Raw genomic sequence first — 20,595 nt, forward strand, 5'->3', positions numbered from 1 at the left:
CTTGCTAAGCCAAAAAGCATCTGGCTATGTCCTCTTCCCAAAACACTAGGCATCCAGCTACTCTACCTCTACATAACTATCAGGGGAAATCATATGGTTCTTACAGAACAAAAACTGTCCGCTCCAAGAGGAGCACAAATAGAAATATTCTACAGATTTCAAAAGGTAGGTTCTCTTGCTAAAAAAAAGGATATTCAAGTGCTGTCTCACTAGAAACTTTGTTGTCAATGTATTCAGTATTTCACAATCAAATATTAAGTTTGCGGTGCAGTTTCATAATTAGAGGTACGATTCATGGCTTCCCAGCTTCTAGTCTTCAAGTTTCTCTCATTCTGCCTTTTCATTTATTCCACACTTACTGAATCCTGTTCTGTACCAAGTTCTTTACTAGGTGTTACGAAAGACAGTGGTTGGATCAAAATATTAATAATACATGGGCTCTGCCCTCAAGAAGCTTATAGTCTTGAGGAGGACCCAGATTATAATTCAGTTTAATTAATTGCTAAAATTGAAGTATACATAAATACTGAGAGTCTATAGCGGCTCTGTTGAAGTGGGGGGTAGAGTCTGGGAAACGTTTTTAGAGGATGATACATCTGAATGGAGTAGAAATTCACTAGGCAGAAGAAATATCAGGTACAAAATTATGGAGGCAATAAAGAGCCTGTTTGGAGAATGGTAAGATTTGGTTTGACTGAGAAGTAAGATACATGGTGGGTGTAGTGGCCAAAGAAATCACCCAATATCCATATCTTTGACTTCTGTCCCTTTCTTTCCACCCCTGCTGCCACCATTCTAATGCATGATCTCATTATTTCTTAACCTGGTCTATTGTAAGCAGCCTTTTACCTGACCTTTTTCCCTCCATTTTCTCCTCATCCTACCTCCAAATCTGTTTTATATATATGGTTTCTACATTATTCTCCCTGAAGTATTGGTCTAAAATCTTAAATGCTATCAAGTAGTTTAACTATCTTAGCCTAACATTAAGTGCCTCAATGGCATGGCTCTTGGCCTGTTTCCAGTTTCATTTCCCACTCTTCCTATTTTGAATCTTGTACTTTGACCCTACTGACTGGCTCACTGTTCCTCATTTATACCCCTTGCTTTATTCAATTCCAAGCCCTCACTCACTGTTTTGTTTTCATAGGATGTCTTTCCTCACCTTCTTTCCATGTCCCAATCCTGCCAATGCTTAAAAGGCCAGCTCAAATACACTTTTTAGGATCTTTCTACAGTTCCCTCCCTCACCACCAAACACACCTACCTAGTAGAAATATGCCTGCCTTTGACCTCAAAAAGCATCCACCATGTTGCCTTGCCTTAGAGCTCTTTGTGTATCTCTTTTAGCTTTATTATGTCTTGCACTGAGGAGCCTTGAGGGCAGAGGCCATCTGCTACTCATCTTTGGCTTGTCATGATCTCATTGTACTACTTTGTGTTCAGTAAATACTCCTAAGAAAAAGAATTTTATTTACTTAAAAGAAAATGTAAACATTTGCAACTTTAAATAGTGGCTCCTTCAGTGAAATCAGGCCCAAGATGAAAGAACTGATTAGATAATTGGAGTAGAGATTTTTCCAAGTGGGCTGTTAATTTTCAGGCCCTATGATCTGCTGTTTTTTGCCAAATGTATGCATGTGATTTTACTTGGCTGAGGATTTTTGGCATTAAAATATCAGTTTTAGTATCCTGCAATGCATTAAAAAATATATTACACAACTACATATTTTGGTTTAAGGCCATAATTTAGGGAGTTACTTGAGAAGCCATCTTATTTTATTCTTTTTGAAGAGAAAGCATGGGTGAGAGCTCTTTATTTTGAAATTATGAAAAAGTAATTACCCTTTTTGAATAAATATACTTTCTTGTGGGTGTATGTGTATGTATCAGTCTTAGATTTTAAATATTTTCTTTTGTAAAGGTGTTTCCCATCTGAATCTAAAGAAAACAGTTTAGGGTTTTTGGGTTTTCTTTATTTCCTTTAATGAGAAAAGCACACATTTTATCCAACACCTCAGTTTGACTAACAACATAGTTCTTAAAGTAAATTTACATTCTGTGTAGTTGTCACATCATGTTATCTCTGATGAAGGCATACACATGACTCCAGACAGCTGTGGGCTGACTCACACAATTTGATAAGGAGGCAGTGGGAAGTGATCTACTTTAGTTTCAAACATCACTTCTTTAGTTTTAGAAGTCCAAACACAGGCCCTTGAATCATGGAAATTGCCCAGTATTTTAGGAAGAGATAGTCTGACCCCATGAATAGCAGCAGAGCATTGTCTGATACAGCACCAGAAGGTCAGAGGATGGCGCAAAAACGGGCAGCATTCTGCTCTGCTGTACACAGGGTCACTAGGAGTCGGAATCGGCACCCACAACACCGTCGGATCTTATCCTGTAGGTTCAAGCTGCCACCTTCCCCTTTGTTTTGTTTCTACACTGAAAAAAATCCTAATTCTGGTGTCATCCATTAGGTTTCCAGATTACTTTCATGAGGACTGGAAAATACGCTGCCACAACTTCCTGTTTCCTATTATATGGCAGACATAACTAGTCTATAACAATATCTTTCCCAGTCAGATTCTTATTCTAGGTGGTATCTTCTAATTGACCAGATTTGGCAAGTGAGATAAAATCTACTTGCCAGCTTATTCCATTTAGTGTTTTCAGTATTATATTACCTTGCCTCCCAGTACAAAAAATACACAGAAAGTGTTTGTAGCATGCTCTTAGTAATTTGACTAGGCTGGGATTAGAACCATGTCCTGCTACATTACCTTATAGTTGCTTAACCTTCTGAATTAGATGGCTTTCTGGTTACAACAGTTAGCTGCTTTCCTTGATCCTCCTTTTCCATGTAGATAGCATATAACAAAATTATTTTATCTTAGAATTTCAGTTTTTTTCTCTTAAAAGCTTAAGATACATTTTGTTTATTGTTTGGTTTATCTTCGAGAAAACTGTCCCAAAAGCCAGGGATATCTTAGACTGAATTAGCATATCTATTATATTTAAAAACAAGGGGCAGATAGTCCTGATCAGTTTTGCGCTTGTCAGACCATACATAGAGTATTGCACTCAGTGAAGAACACTGTATTTTATGAGAAGAAGATGGTGCAGAGAGTCGTATTTATTTTATATGACCAACAGATGAAGGAACTAGACAAGTTTATCCTGGAAAAGAGAAACCCCAAGGGAAATCAGTTACTGTCTTCATATATTAGTTGGCCTGTTATATGGAGGAGACTTATGTGTCATTTCAGAGGGTGTAAATAAGACCAATGGCTAGGAAGTTAATTCAGTGAAATGTCCCTTGAAAAAGGGCTCTGTAGTCAAATAAATATGACAAATGCAAGTGTCATGTTCCTTTTCTGGAGATTTATAAATATATATTAAACATATATTAAGGGCCCTAAAAAGTCATGCAGTGAAAGATCTTTTTAAGTATGTTAATACCAGCATTCCACAAAAACCTTCCTCAGAACTAGTTTTCTAAGATACTCACATTTGGGTAGTGGTTCTCAAACTGCGGTAGTGGGACCAGCAGCACAAGCATTACCTGGGAACTTATTAGAAAAGCAACTTCTTGGCCCCACCCCAGACCTATGGAATGAGAAACTCTGGGAGCTGGGCTCCACGTTCTATGTGCTGTTAAGTCCTCTAGGGGATTCTGATGCTCCTAAACTGTGAGAAGCAATGCTAAAAAATTCCGCTGTCATTCTCCAATTCAACAGCATCCTTTTAGTTTCCTTCATAGCACTTACCACAATTTTTACTTTTTAAGATTTCTTCTAAAGATATTCTATGACTCTCTGATTCATTTTATAGATGGTTACCCTTATGAGGTACGGAACAAGGGCAATACTTAGAGAAGGCCTACCATAATTTTCAACCTAGTGTAGGTGCCATCTAGCTGCTATCAATTTGGATACTTTAAAGAATCCTAAGTAACAAATCCATATCTTCTGTACAGTGAAAACACATTTCTATAATGAGGCAAGCCTTAAATTCATTGCTATTGTTGCCATTTTTAAAAGAGCACTGACTGTTTTTCATTTACTTCAAAATGTTCTTTGCAAAATGTAAACTTTTTTTAACATTTGAAGGTCCTGTTGCCTTCTCCCATGTCAGAAGTCTATAAGATTAGGGAGTTCTCTAATTTCCTTGCATTAGCAGAGATTAAATTCTGGTAGCATTGTATTCATCTCTCCAAACAAACAGGACACTTTTTGGAAAAATGTAATTGAAGTAAAGTTTAAAATTAATCTGATGTAAAAATAAAAATAATTCCCCGTAAGTGTGCATATAACTATTGCCTTATTTATTTTACTGGGTATCATAAATATACAGTTTGAATGTTTATATAAAATGCCTCTATAAGCCATACAGAAGTATTTTCTTTTTCTGAAGGACAATAAAATGGGGTTGAATATATTAAATTGTCACAATATGTTTAACTTAAGTGCATTTAGAAAAAATTATTAGTAGTATTCCTTGGAATGAATTATGGCAAAATTTATCTTAATTTCTTGGTCATCTCTTCTTTTTCATACAACTAAGCATTCTTTGGGTTTACATTATTAGGTCAATTGGAGAATTATTTATTTATTTTTGGTTCGGGGGACAACGACTGACAGTCTAGAGACTGGATTTTGATTTGCTTGCTGCTGTCCAACAGCAGCATGCCTTGGGATATCCACTTAGAGTGATGAGTATAGTATAGCGGTCTCATTAGTACTGTATTTAAACACCCATGGTTGGCAGGAATGTGCTAAAGTCTGAATATAACATGGTTAATTATGTCACTGTCCCTGCCCGGGGCAACTGCTACTGAAAGGACACACTCACATGACGAGGAAGATGGCAGATGTGGTGGTTTGGAGCTAAAATGTTACTTCATTGCTGACTCTCAGAAGAGGTTTAGGATGTTGGCTGTGTTTTCTAAAGAGCATCTAGCAGTTTTCATCTTGTATGTTAACTTTCCACACGGTTTTTTTATTACACTTTTATGCTTATTATTATATCTCTTTTTAGTTTTCCTCACAGAAGAAAAAGCCAATTCAGTATTAAAACGTTACCCAAGAGCTAATGGCCTTTTTGAAGAAATAAGACAGGGCAACATTGAGCGTGAATGCAAAGAAGAAGTCTGCACATTTGAAGAAGCAAGAGAAGCTTTTGAAAATAATGAAAAAACTGTAAGTATATTGGCAGTTTTTAAAAAATTTTCACAGATTTGCCTGCCTTTTTGATGTATGAGTGAAATCTGCACCCCAAAATTGTCTGCATTGCTATCAATTAAAAATTACCCTCATAAAGAACTCTGAAAGTAGCATCTAACTAAGAATGCTCTGTGGGCAGGAGAGCTGGGATCACTTCCCTGTATGTTGGTCTGTTTTTAAGGACTCTATTTCCATAGGGCTCTGCTGAGCTGAGATTTATCATCTTAGCAAAGGGGGGAGCATTTGTTTCCCACGAGGCCTTGTTTGGGGACAGTTATAGATAACTTCATCCCCTTACTCTGCCTGATTAGAGAGAAGGTGTGGAGGAAGCATATAGATACTGACACTTTTAAAATGTTTTACTTCTCGTACAAAAGAAAAGGCATACCCAAACTCCCCTCTCCACTCTGAGAATACTCCTCTTCACCTCTCTTTACTCTGGACTGCATGCTACTCAAGGAGAGCAGGGATGGGAAAGCACAGGGCGGTGGTGTAAATTCTACAGAACTGCTCTACAGTTGGCAATGGCATTACCAGAGGTAGCCATTATATGGAGATCCATTCCTGTGCACCAACCGTGACAATAACAGAGTAGATATTAAACAAGTGATGTCAGTTGTGCTAGAAGACAGATATGTCTCAGGAGCAGCAGAGGCAGAAGTTCTAAAAAAAAAAAAAAAAGGGGGGGGGGTTGATCTCTTGTTAGATAGAGAAGGACCTGGAGGTAAGAGGAAGGAGCTCAAGGAGAGATGACCAGAGAAGCATCATTGCTAGATTCCAGGGTTCACAGCAAAAGCAAAATCAGTTTATAAGTTGATAAGCTGTGAGCATCATTTTTTAAAAAAATCTTACTTAAATCACAATTAAAAATGGAAAAAAAATACATCATCCATAATCCCATCATGCAATCACAAAGCACTGTTGGCTTTTTAATTTCTTTCCAGCTTGTTTTCTTCTGCATCTGCTTAGCCCTTGTTGGTTTTATTTTATACCTTTATTTTTTCTTCTTATAAAATGAATTAATGTTCACTATAGAGAAGTTGAAAATGTAGTAAAACATGAAATGAATAAAATATTTTGAATTTTTAGCACCACTAGTTTTATAATTTTGGTATATATCATCCTGGCCTATTTTTAATAATCATCTTTAATAACAGTAGGATTATAATATAGTGTTTTGGAGCATGCAGTTTTTAATAAAAATTGGCTCATGTCCTTAAAACATAAACAAAACTTAGTTTTTGATACAATCATGTGCCGCACGAGGACATTTCAGTCAACAATGGACCGCATGTACGACCGTGGTCCCCTAAGATTAGTATCACAGAGCCTAGGTGCACACTAGGCTATACCATCTAGGTTTGTGTAAGTGCACTCTGTGATGTTCACACAACGATGGAATTGCCTAATGACACATTTCTCAGAATGTATCCTCCTTGTAAAGTAACACATGACTGTATTGTGTTTTTTCAAAAAATGCAAATTTTAGTCAGTCTGTGGTTTTCATAAAGCTAATGATTTACCCTGCTTTTTCACTCTCTTTGAAAGGAAAGCTAAGAACTTTAGTGGGAAGATACTTTGAAACTATGTAACTATTCCATTCTTCACCAAACTTCTACCCACTAGTTTTAACATCTGCTTTGATGATTCTTGACTGAATCAATTAAATTACAGTTGAGAAATAGTCAATTTCTAACTGCATCATTCTATGTACATTTGTTAGTTGGAATTCCACTATGGGCAGGAGCTTTCCCTTTATCTGTCTGTCTGTCTATTTATTTTTCAGTTTAGCCTCAGATTATTTTATTCAGTGAGTTATAATCCAGTTCTCCCAAATTTGGCTAATGGAAGTTTCTTCAAGCTGGCTTCTCTGTCTTTTGACATGTCCTTATCATTTTTTGAGCATTTTTAAACTTTTTGTCCCAGCAAGACGTTCCAGGATAATCTTGTACTTTCCCTGCCCCCAGCCTTGGCATTGGCTGTTTCTCTGAGGAGCCCTGGTTGCTTTTAGTGAGGAATAATATTTAGAAACCGAGATCTGGGAGCTAGAGGGTCCTCACTGCTGTTAATCACCTCTTCCGGGCCTTCTAGCAACAGAGCTAGAAAAAAAAAATCACACACATATATGCATATAAATGTATACACACACACACACACACACATACACTCACATACACATACATACATACATACATACATACACATACAAACGTACAAATTTATCCTGCTGATCTCCAATTCCAGTACCCCTCAGGGTTTTTCCTCGTTTTCCCCATTCTGTATTTGTAGATGAGATGTAGATATTCTTTATAGATGTTCTTCCAAAATAAGAACCCTGGCTCCGAATAACATCACTATATTAACCCATTTGCTCAGTCCTACAACACTCATACAAGGGTTTCAGAATTGTAATACCCATACCACAGTGGGGAGGGAGAAGACTTTTATATTCATTCATTTATCCATCCATCCAGGAAATCACTCCCTATGTATTCACAGAGATTATCCTATTTTTTTAAAGTGATATAGTACTTCTTTGTAAGGATATGCCACAGTTCATTCAAGCAATTTACTCTATTTGGGTATTAAGTAATTTTGAATAAGAATTTTGAATTATTTGCAATTAAAAATAATGTTGCAGTAAATAATTTCATGCATATGTATTTTTGCATTATTGGAAGTGTATCTTCAGGGTAAATTCTTAGAATGGATTGCTGGTCAAAGGGTTAGTGCATATGTAGTTTTGTTAGATATTGCCAGAGTACCCTCCGTAATGGTTGTACCATTTTGCATTTCCACTAGACATATGAGAGTGCTTATTTCCTCACAGTCCTACCAGCAGAGTGTATTTTGAAAGTTTTGACGTTTTTGTCAATCTGCTGAGTGAGACACGGTATCTTGGTGGTGTTTCAATTTGCATTTCTCCTGTGAGTGAAGTTGTATATTTTGCCATGTATTTATGGGCCATTTTTATATCTATCTGTGAATTATCTTTGTCTTGTCTTTTATCCATTTTTCTATCAGATTTATGATCTTTTTTCTCTCAGTTTTTAAAAAGTATATTAGAGATACTAGCTTTTACTGGTGATATATATTTCAAATATTTGCTTGCAGTTGTCATTTATATTTTGACTTTAATCGTGGGTTTTTTTCTATGCAAATTTTTTTCACTTCCCTTGTGGCCATAAACATATTTTATTGAATCCAGATTTTTAATCACAGTAGAAAACCTCCCTCTGTACCTTGGTAATAGAGGAATTCACAGTTTCTTCTAATATATTTGAGTTTTTACATTTAGATTTATGATTCACTTAGTTTATTCTTGAGTATGGTGTGAATTATGGATCTGATTTTTTTCATATGGCTATCCAGTTGTCCAAACATCATTTATTATAAAACCCCTCTTTGCCCCAGTGACCCTTATCATATACCTAATTTCAATATGTACTTAGTTGATTTCAGGATTGTATATTCTGGTCCATTGGTCCATCATTCTGCTCAAATGCCAGTACCACATGGTTTTAATTAGAGGATTTCTAGTATATTTTAGCATAAATTAGAGCTAGTTCCCCCTTATAAGCTCTTCTTTTTCAGTGTTTTGTGAGCTATTCTTGCATGCCCATTCCTCTATGTAAATTTTAGTATTAATTTGTATAGCTCCAGAAAAAATAACTTGTGAGTATTTTTTTTTGGATTTCTTTCCATTTGTAAATTAACTTAGGGAGAACTAATGTCTTTAAGATATTAAATCACCTTCTCCAAGAAGAGATTCCTATTTGTTGAAGTCGACATTTCTGTCTTTCAGGAATCTTTTATAGTTTTCATCATGTAGGTTTTGTATATTTCTTAGGTTGATTCCTAAGTATTGCTTTGTTGCTATTGTAAATGGGGTGTTCTTTTCCATGATATATTCTAACCTGTTATGATTTGTGTATGTGTAAGCTATTGATTTTTTCAAACCTTATTGAGTTATACTTGACGTATGATTAACTGTACATATTTAAAGTATACAGTTTAGTAAGTTCTGACATATGTATATACCTGTGAAACCGTCACCACAATCAAGATAATAAACAAATTTATCATTCCCAAAAGTTCCTTCTTGCCCCATATAATTCCTCCTTCCTGCCTCTTTTCACAAACCTCTACCATCCCCAGGCAATGACTGACCTGATTTCTGTCACTATAGATTAATTTATATTTTCTAGCATTTTCTATAAATGAAATCATACATTATGCATTCTCTTGTCTAGCTTCTTTCACTCAGCATAATTATGTTCAAATGCATCCATACTGCACATATCAATAGTTCATTCATTTTTATTGCTGAGGTCTGTCACTGTATATATATGGATATTTGGGTTTCCAGTTTGGGGCTATTACAGATAAAGCTGCTATGAACACTCATGTACTAGGCTATTTTTTTAAATTAAAGAATGATATATTTATTTTGATTTGAGTTCTAAGAAATCCCATTGTCAAAGATATACTTTCAAGAATGCATTTGATTATTTAAAACTTTTTATTTTGAGATAATTATAGGTTCACAGAGAGGTCCCATGTAGCCTTCACCCAGTTTCCCATGATGGTTACATCTTCATAATTGTAGTACAATATCAAAACCAGGAAGCTCACATTAGTACAATCTGTCTATATAGCTCTATGCCATTTTATCACTTGTGTAGGTTCTTGTAACCACCTCTACAATTAAGATTCAGAATTCTTTCATTACCACAAAATTCTCCCTTAATAGTCACCCTCTTCTCCCCTACCACCATCCCTAACCTCTGGTAATCAATAATCTGTTCCCCACCTCTGTAATTCTGTCATTGCAAGAATGTTATATAAGTGGAATCATATAATATGGAACCTTTTGATATTGGCTTTTTACACTCAGCATAATACTCTTGAGATTGATCCAAGTTGTTGTGCATATCACTAGTTCATTCTTTTTTTATTACTGAGTTAGTATACCATGATATGGGTGTACCACAGTTTGTTGAACCATTCACTCATGGAAGGACATCTGGGTTGTTTCCAGTTTGGGGCTGTTACAAATAAAGCTGCTGTGAATATTTATGTACAGGTTTTTGTGTGGACATAAGTTTTTATTTCTCTAGGGTAAATCCCCAGGAGTACAATTATTGGGTTGTATGGTAAGTATATATGTAGTTCTTTAGGACAGTGACAAACTAATTTGTCATTGTACACATTACCATTTTACATTCCCACCAGCAGTATTTGAGTGATCCAGTTTCTCTGCATACTCGTCGGTACTTGGTGGTATTACTGTGTTTTACTTTGGTCATTCTGATAGGTGCGTAGTGATATCACATTGTGGTTTTAATTTCCATTTCCTTAATGGCTAATGATGTCGAACATCTTGTCATGTGCTTATTTTCTATAGTCTCTTCCGTGAAACCATCCTCCATGTCTTTTGCTTATTTTCTAATTGGATTGTTTCTTTTATTATTGAGTTTTGAGAGTTCTTTATATGTTCTAGACACAAATTCATTGTCAGATACATGTTTTGTAGGCTGTTGATTTTTGTGTGTTAATTGTATATCTTACTACCTTACTGAACTCTTTTATCGCTTTCAAGGTAAACAGTGTTTTTAATGCTTACCTCTCCTGCCCAGATGCATCTCAGTGCTTCTGTGAATCCCTTCCTGTCTGCAGAGATAGGACGCTGCATTTCAGCAATCTTTGAGGCAAACAGAAGAAGAAACTCCTTTGGCAATTGCTCAAGCAATTCTCTGTGCTCTCCAGCGTCACTGTTTCTTCTCTATAGAATCATTCTCGTTAGCCTACAGACCTTTTAGAAAAAAGTAACTCTCTTCTCCCCACATCCTTCTCCAGCAACCACCTCATTTTTTGAAATTCTACTCTGCTCTGTCTATACTCATTGCCCTGGTGAGCTTTCCTAGTCTCATGGCTTGAAATGCTAATGACTCTCAAATGTATATCCTGGAGGACTACCCTGAACTGCAGACCTGTATGACTGTCTACTCAACACCTCCATGTGAAATTGAATATGGTTCTCAAAGTAAACATAGACAAATTTGTGTCCCTTCTTAAAATATCTGCCCCGCCACAGCCATTCTGATCTCAGTAGGTGGTAACTCTGTCCATCCATCTCTTTGCTAAGCCCCAAAGCTTGTTCTCATCCCTGACTCTTCTCTCTTTTTCATATCCACACCCCATCTGCCAATACTGTTGGTTCTAACATGAAAATTTATTCAGAATCTAGCCACCTCTCAGCCTCTCTACTTGTTAGCATTTTACATCCAGGCTACCATCACTCTCTCATCTGTATGATTTCTTGACCCCCTACTCATAGTTGATTCTCAAAACAGCAGGCTAGAGTGATCCTTTAAAGTGTATTCTCTGTAACACTTCCCATCTCCTTCAGTAAATGTCAAAGTGCTCAGAATCACCCACAAGGCACTACACTATCGGTCCTCATCGCTCTGCACTCCACACCTCCCCTGTGGCTGCAGTTTTTTCTGTACCACATGTCCTATGATGCTCCACCCCTTATTCACTTTACTGTGGCTTTCTTGTGGCTCCTTATACACACACACACAACACGTGTCCTGCATCATGGCTTTGGCACTTGTTCTTGCCTCTTCCAGATGGGTATGTCTGAGCTCCCTCACTCACAAAGGCAAGTTTACTTTCTCAGTGAGGAAGTGTCCTACCTTGAATTGTAATCTCTTGCCCCTTCTGTGAATTATTTTTCTTCCCAGCACTTATCACCATCTGACATCTATTTGTTGTGTTTGGTTTTTGTTGCTCTTCCCCCAGAACTGTTAGGTCGATGACAGCAGCATTTCTTGTCTGTTTTGTTCATAGCTATGGTTCTTAGCATATAAAACAGTGCTGGCACATAATAGGAACTAAATAAATATTTGATGAATGAATGAATGAAAGAATGAACAAATGGATTGGCATATTATAAGGTACATTTAATTCATAGGAAGAAGTGATTTAAAACTTCACAAGTGGCTGATAGACGTAGATTTCATTGAAAATGTTTTTTTCTTATTATGTTGGTGTTAGGTTCCTTTCCTTATGGTTTAAAGCCTATCATCTGAGTTTGCTTATGCCATTAAAACCATACTATGTACAATAAGATCATACTGTTTACATAAAACCATACCATTTACCAAGGACTTTTGGTCTAATAAGTGTCATAGAAATGGTATTCTGATCCTTGATCTATTTCAGAAGAGTGTTGGGTGTATGTTAAGAAGGATTTGTTCCGTGTTAAGAAGCATTGACCAGCACAGTTTCATCTTTGAAGTTCATGATTGGTTAACCCTGGCAGTGAAGAAAATAATTGGCTTTTGGGATTTGCCTTCTACTCTTAGACTACTATTAACTATCTTTTTGTTTACTAAAATTTCTCACTTAGAACATGTTTACTCATATATACTTTCATCATCCCCAAATCTGAACTGTGTAAATTTAGAAGTATGATTTCAGTAGAATGGTTTTTTTTGTAATTTTTTACCTGATTTGGGACAGAAGTCTAATTATAACATATAGTGGAAAAAAAAAAAAAGTATTGTGCTTCCTGGCCTTCATTTTCACCATATAGAAATCTGGTCAGATTTATTCAGATGTTGTCTGCTGAGTGCCTACTATATACCAGACACAGGACATGCAACAATGAATAAGCTGACCCTCCCTCTTGGCATTTGAGATCTGGTAGAGACAGCAGATATACACACAAAAGCTCACATGAGCAGTAGTTATCAGAATGCCATGCCCAAATCCTCTGCTTTGAGAATCATGTGGACCTGATTTGGTATCTCAGCTCTGCCACCTACTGACTGTGTTGCTTTGTGCTGACGTTTCACCTTTCTAGGCCTCAGTTTCATTATCTTTTCAAAAGGAGAAATTATACCTACAGCATTAGGTTTGGGGCTGTGCACTTAGCTTAGTGCCTTGCACAGAGAAGGCCTTCAATAAATATATTTTATTCTAGTTTTTAGGTGCTGAATTATAGCCACTTTATTTAGGAATCATTGGAATCATTATTTGATCTCTATGGGCCCATCGAGTACTTTGCGTTTTGGAACTTTTAATCTTGAACTAATATGAAGAAAATAGTAGTAGTTCTTTAAAACAACTATTTCAGAACTTTTCTTCACAAATTATTTCTAGTTTATTTATGCTTGACTTTACAAAATGGTGGTCCTCAAACTTTAGAGTGCATAAAAATCAGCTTGGCTGCTTGTCAAAACTGCATAGTCTCACTCAGCACTCAGATCTGGGTTTCTAATACCATTCCGTAATAAAATAAATCAGGACTATTTGGGGAAACGGCTGGTTCTAGGGCTGGGACAGGGAGAATACAAGATGAGCTGGAACATACTGTAGTACCAGTAAGTAAGGAAGTGCTCCAAAAAAACAAAGAACAGGAGCATGTTAAAGGGACATAGAAGCCAACCTGAAGGAGCTCTCAATGGCCAAAGCTGGAACCATTTGAGTAACAGAATAAATAATGTAGTATTGGATTATAATCCAAAGCATACAATAAATACACAAGTCCATAATGATAGAAATCAATGAAAGAATAAATAAATAGGTGAGAAGAGACAAATCTACACTACACAAGAATTCCAAATTATGTATGTAAATACTCCTCTCTCCAGGAGGCAGAGCTTAATTCTCTGTCTCTCTCCAGTGTGGCTTGGACTTAATGATCTGCTTCCAAAGAATGGAGTGTGGAAAGTGGGGGGAAATTAACTTTACAGTGGAGAAATCTGGCAAACACTACCTTGACTGATCAAGGTAACATCATCAGTGATAGGTCGTGTATATCATGTGATAAGAAGGGACTTCACGTCTGTGGTATTTTTCCCAAAAACCCATAACCCCAGCGGGATCATAAGAAAATTACCAAAGATATCCAAATTGAGAGACATTCTACAAAATACCTGACTCCTCAAAACTGTCAAGATCATGAAAAAGAAGAAAAGACTGAGACACTGTCACAGACCAGAGGAGACTAAAGAGACATGATGATTAAATGCATTGTGGATTGGATTCTGGAACAAAAGGTCATTAGTGGGAAAACTAGTGAATCCAAATCCATTGTTAATAGTAATGGACCAATATTGGTTCATTAATTATAACAAATGTACCATCCTAATGTAAATTGCTAATATTAGGGAATACTGGGTGAGGGGTACAGGGGAATACTCTGTACTATCTTTGCAACTTTGCTGTACATCTAAAATTATTCCAAAATAAATTTATTTTAAAAATGCACGTTTTGCTAAACATTACACTAAACGAAGTAAGTCAGACAGAGAAAGCCAAATACCATATGATTTCACTCATATGTGGAAGATAAAAACAAACACATAGATAAGGAGAACAGCTTGGTGGTTACCAGAGGGGAAGGCAGGAGGGGAGAGGACAAAAGGGGTAAAAGGGCACATTTAAAAAAAAAAAAAAGCTACTGGAGCTATATTATTGAACAGAAAAGATAAAGTTCTTGTCCTCACGGAATTTATAATCAGATAAAGGAGACAAACCAAAAAGCAACCAGTAAATGCAGTACTTAAAACTTGTAACAAATTTTGTGACACAGAGTATTGAGAGAATATCAAGAGAGAAGCTACTTCATTATATCGAGTAATCAGGAAAGGCCTCTTTGAGGAAGTGACATTCAAACTAACTTTGAATTTTAAGAAAGAACCAGAAAGTGGCTGGCAGAACATTCTAGACATGTGAAAGATTATTAAGGCGTGAAAGACCTTGCCTTGTTAAAAGAGCTAAAGAAGATGCTGTAGTGGTAATGGGGAAACCACTTTTTGGTGGTGAAGGGGGGAATCAAAAGTTAAAAAAAACTGCACAGTTCAGAGTCCACAGGTCTCCATGGGGCCAGGGAACCTGCTTTAATGGCCAGTCAGGGATTCTAATGTAGGCGCTCAGCAGATAACATTTTGTTAGCTTGTAAAGCAAATGGTTTAACTAAAACTGCTTAGTTGGAATACTCAAAAAGCTTTGCAGTGGGTTGTATTTCTGGGGGTGTGGATGGACGACTGTCCTGTCTGGATACATCATCCCAAGTCCTCATGCCGTTCCCTGTGCTGTTCATGCTCCACTCACCCCCAAGTCGTGGTTGCATTTTAGAAACTGAGTTAGTAACGTCCAAGGATTTTAAATCTTAGTCCAGTGATTCCTTTTTAGATAATACCTCTCATTCCAAACTGTTGCCATTTAAATTTGTTTTGTGTGAAAATTGTTGAAAGAGAAATTGAAGAAAGAGATGTGTAGTGCCCCTTCATACTAGGATATGTTATAAAAGCTACACTGGAAATCTCTGAATTCAGAGTCCATGGCAGGAGGTAGCCAGTAGATGCTTGTGGGTGGAGATGGCAATTACATGAAGTGCTCAGTGTCTGAGGTATTTAAGAGTTGGTCACTAGCTCCCTGGAGATTACTCATCACACTTGCAGGCAGAAACTTGGATTGTGTGGCGTTGTTCGGAAACTCCTATTTCACTTAGCCTCTCACAATCCACTGACGGCACTCAAGCCACCGATTCAGAACTTTGCCCTTTGAAGGATGAGGGAATTCAGGAAGGAAGGGAGGTGGGAGTCAAGTCTGGACATAGACATATAGGGGCGAACATGGGGCATCACTGGCCGGTTCCCGGCCATACTGTATGCATTTCCATCTAAATCTTCCCACACCTTCCCTAGATCCACTCCAGACCCTCCTGGGAGAGCCAAATATGAGGCTTCCCTTCAGCCACGTGGGGTTGGCTTCCTGGGGCTCCCACAGGCTTCCTCGCTACTTCTTTTGGGATCTCTTGCAAGTAAGTTAAACAGGGCCAAAGTATGTTATTTTGTGCAACTGGTATTGTGAGCTACTGGAAAGATGAGGAAGGTCTGACTTCTGCAGGCAGACATCACTTTGTCCATTATATGCTCATTTAAAGTAACTTTTTATTATATTGTTGATGTTATTTTTTAAATTAGTGGTGAACTTTATTCTCTGGCACCTGGGCCCTTTTGTAGATTATAAATCCTATGTAGTCTCAGTTAATTCTTTACAGGTTATGGTAGTAACTTAATTTGGAGGGTTTCAGCCTGTATATTACCAAAGCAGTGGACTTGCTAAAGTGTAGGTCTCTCCTGCCCATGCCAGCAGTCTGTTAACACTGACCTGAAGTTACCTGAGCAGATTTCCTCTCCCGGTGCCAGTTAATCTTTTTCAGACTTGCCCTCAGAGGCTGGGTACTGGTGGTACTGACAGGTCCATTTTTTTTTTTTGTCACTTGTAGAATCCTCGGCTCCATAGATTTAATATAAAAACTCTGGATATTGTAGGCAGCAATGTCTAGTTAGTAATGCCCTGTTTAACCTCCAAATATGTTGCCATTTACCTATGATTACACTGAAGGCACATTTAGAATTTCAGAACTCATCAGTGCTCCTCATTACAATTAATTTCCCAGAAGGAGTACTTCAAATGGATCTGGTAGAAACCCAAGGGTTTCATGGCAATATTGCACCAGAGTTTAAGGTCACATAAATGATGAGTCAGGTGTATAAAAAGGCCCTGCCTTGTGTCGACACTCTAGTTTGACAGTCTAAACTCTTGTTCTTTAGAGACAGGCAGATCTCATACCTTCCTGTGCACTTTCGGGCATAGAAACTCCTATTCACTCTCTTCCATTTAAAACTTTGGTGTTGGATTCACTTTATGCTCACCTTTTCCTCCTCCACTCCTCCAGCTCCTGCCACACCTTGATCTTAAGATCGTGGAGTGAGGAAGAGGGACATAATCTGCTCTTTAACCCTTTCCCCTTCCCATTTCTCTCTCCTCTGGCATTTTGAGGACTGGGGAAAGGAAGGGGAAAGAAGATGGATATCTCTAACTTAACTGGTATTGCTGTAGTTCCTTCTTGGCTGTCACTAATTCTTTGGTGGGCCTAATTATAAGTTGGGTGGGAAGTATACAGTGTTCTTCAAGGGGTCCTAGAAGAAGCCTCCCCACAACACAGTTCCAGAAATAGGAATTCTGAATCTGTGTTGGCCTCTTTTGACCCCTTCCCAGCTGGCTCCTATCCTGGAATGCATACCTCACTTCCTTGTTGGGGCCCTTTGCCTGGCAAACAGCCCTCTGGGGCAGAGTAGCAGCAACATGTCTCAGGCTTTCCACAGTATCTACCTATCCTATAGGAAACTCTTACACCCTCATTTTAATCCTTGGAAAGAGTCTGCTTTATATCTGACCCTCTTCTCTACCTTGCTTTTCCTCAAATCCATCCTGCCCTTCATATGGGCACAGGGGGCAGGGGTGGAGCACATCAGCCAGTCCACTGCTTAAGCGGATGTCCACTTGGGGAATGAAATGTAAGTTTTCTCTGCTTGCAAGTACCTACAACTGGCTTTCTTGGAGCTCCCCTCAATAGTTCAAAGTCTTTGGGGTCTAAACAGTACCTTTGAATCTATGAAAAAGTGTGACATGCCAACCTAGCATGTGCAGTAGTGATCCTATGGCCCCGTCAGCCACCGTGCTGCCGCTTTAGGATGCTTGACTGCTTGATGGGCAGTACTGTCATTGTTAGAAATGGCTCACATTATCCAGCAGTGAGCTGTAGTCAGTCAGTGGAATTGATGAGAATAAAACCTACACATTCAAATTGGGATTTGAGTAGGAACCTAGATCAGCAAGTTTGCTTGGTAAGTGTGTAATGCATCTATTATTTCATCTGAAAAATGATGTCATATGCCTCCCATAACATGCTAAGAAGAGGTTAGCTATGAATTCAGAGAACAGGGCTTTACCTGTTACCCAAGGAATTACATTCCTCAGCCTAATACACTAAACCTCTCCCTCTAAAAAGGAAAAGAAAGAAGAAAAAAGTCAGAAACCACCCATTCTAGGATGAAGATGAGGTGTTGTAAAATGACACAATATCTAACAGAAAATGACAATTTTTCTTATTAATGTTTTCTGTCTTTGTACATGATGCTGTAGACTGTTAATTAGGGTCACAAATAAATTACCAAAAAGTATAAATAATTATGAATAGTAAAAAAAAGTAGCTACTTTGATAAATGTATTCAGGCAAGTGGATGACAAAACCCAATAAATATTACCATATTTCATCAATTCTCCAATCATTTATTCACATTCTAACTTTTCTCAAATCAAGGTGCAGCCTACAATCAGTGATATATCATGGATTAGTTAAAAGAATGTGTTTTTCTTCTTTAATACATAAAAAAATAGTGTGCTTTTCAATTTATAGTATATTTGATAAAATACAGCAACCCATCACCACCCTTGCCCACTCCGAAGAGATTCCCATCTTGGTGGGGCTACTACTGTAAATCATTTTATGTCACAGTAGGTGGCCACTATTCCTTAAGATTGGGGGTTGTCACTGGTTCTCTCCCTCAGTGGTAGGGCACAGTCCCCCCAGGGCAAGGCTTCTGACCATGGCTCTCACGGTTGGAATCTCAGTAACTGTAGAAATAAGATTCAGTTTAGCCACTTCCAAGGTTCAATAAAGTCAGTGGCAAAGGAAATTGGAACTTTTCAATAGCCCTGTGTTGTCAGCCCTAGGTCTTGGCTACCATTAAGCTGAAGAGGGGATACATTCCCCCACTGCACATACAGCAACAGCAGAGTGAAGAGGACTTTGCCTTTTCTTAAATTGAGGGTCACGCTAATGCCATAACTTAAAATAATAGTAGTATTTGAATGTTAAGATATTATCCCATTCCCAAAGCTAATATTTGATACCAATCACTGCTCATCTTGAATAGACTAAAGGTTGATTTTTCTTTCCATTACATTGTTGAAGAAAGACTTATGGAATAGGCTCCAATCTTTTTTTTTTTTTTTTTGGTGAGGAGGATTTGCACTGAGCTATCATCCATTGCCAACCTTCCTCTTTTTTGGCTTGAGAAAGGTTACCCTGAGCCAGCATCTGTGCCAGTCTTCCTCTATGTTGTATATGAGATGCCTCCAGAGCATGACTGATGAGTGGAGTAGGTCTGTACCCGGGATGCAAACTCGTGAACCCAGGCTGCTGAAGCAGAGTGCATGGAACTTTAACCATTTGGCCCCTGGGCTGGCCCCTCCAATCATCTTTATAACTGAAAGGGCCCATGAAAACCAAATAGGTCAAGCTCTTCATTTCACCAATAAGGAAATAACAGTTCCAGAGAAGTTGTCGATTTGCTCATTTTCCCATAGCAAAATACGAATAGGTGCAACCTGAAATAGGACTCAGGTCTTCCTAATTCAGTGTCTTCTTTGCCCTCCCTTCCCTCCACATTGAACACAGTTCCCTCCTAATTTAATTGGTGATGGTTATGCTGGAAGTTTTACGATGGAACAGGTTACCTCTAGGCTTCTTATGCCAGTTCTTATTAGGCCATTAGTAAAGGTACATCACAATATAGTTATTCAAGCCCAGATATGATTGAAATGGAAAAATTGGTGGCTGGTACCTACTCTTAGCGGTATTTTTATTTTTACTGTTTCAAAATGCTTTAGAACAATACCACCTGGGGCAGACAAAGGAAGTGATATTCTTTCCATCCTTAGACCAATATTGTAAGTGCCAAAAAGACCAATGATGCACCCAATTTTTGTAAGGAAAGTTGTAAGGAAGGTTGGCCCTGAGCTAACATCTGTTGCCAATCCTCCTCTTTTTGCTTGAGGAAGATTGTCGCTGAGCTAACATCTGTGCCAATCTTCCTCTGTTTTTTTAAGTGGGATGCCACCACAGCATGGCTCGACCAGTGGTGCTAGGTCCGTGCCCAGGATCCGAACCCATGAACCCCAGGCCACTGAAGCAGAGCATGCAAACAATGAAATTAACCACTATGCCACGAGGCCGGCCCTGATGCCCCCAATTTTTGACTGGAATTGGAACTCATGGCTTTCGATTCCTAATCTAGTACTCATGAGCATCATATATCATGAGCTGACACGCATAGAGTATGAGGCAAGATGTCTTGAAGAAACCCTAATAGAACTTGCAATATAATTGGGAATATTGCCAATTAGGAAGGAATATAGGGGTAGGCTGAGATTTCCTGTTATTACCTGAGAAGTGGCAACCAGAACTTTTAGACAATTTTGGACTTGTCTGGTTTGATGTGAGATCATTTTCAAGGGAGCTGTCTTTAAGCTAAATAAACTGGTGAAGTTTCATTATAATTCTAGAGTAATGTCTGAAGAGATAGAGGAGATGATAAAGAATTAGTTCTATTTAAAGTTAATGAAACTTTTCACTTCTACAGAGATTCATTTTTATTACTTTGAAAGACATTACATTATAAAGATCCAGGTATGTACTAATAACTAAAATGAGATA

At 37.9% G+C, this 20,595-nt stretch overlaps 1 protein-coding gene across 6 annotated transcripts in view; it reads left to right on the forward strand.

Annotated features, from left to right (window-relative positions):
- PRRG1 (proline rich and Gla domain 1) overlaps positions 1-20,595 on the forward strand; it is a 138,543-nt gene that overhangs the window by 91,765 nt on the left and 26,183 nt on the right. For all 6 annotated transcript variants that reach the window (XM_070606333.1, XM_070606330.1, XM_070606334.1 and 3 more), the window contains exon 3: positions 5,044-5,204. In XM_070606333.1, the coding sequence (XP_070462434.1) occupies positions 5,044-5,204 (161 nt within the window). The remainder of the gene's footprint in view (positions 1-5,043; positions 5,205-20,595) is intronic.

Source organism: Equus przewalskii, chromosome X (genome assembly GCF_037783145.1).
Source record: "Equus przewalskii isolate Varuska chromosome X, EquPr2, whole genome shotgun sequence".
Taxonomy (NCBI): Eukaryota; Metazoa; Chordata; class Mammalia; order Perissodactyla; family Equidae; genus Equus; species Equus przewalskii.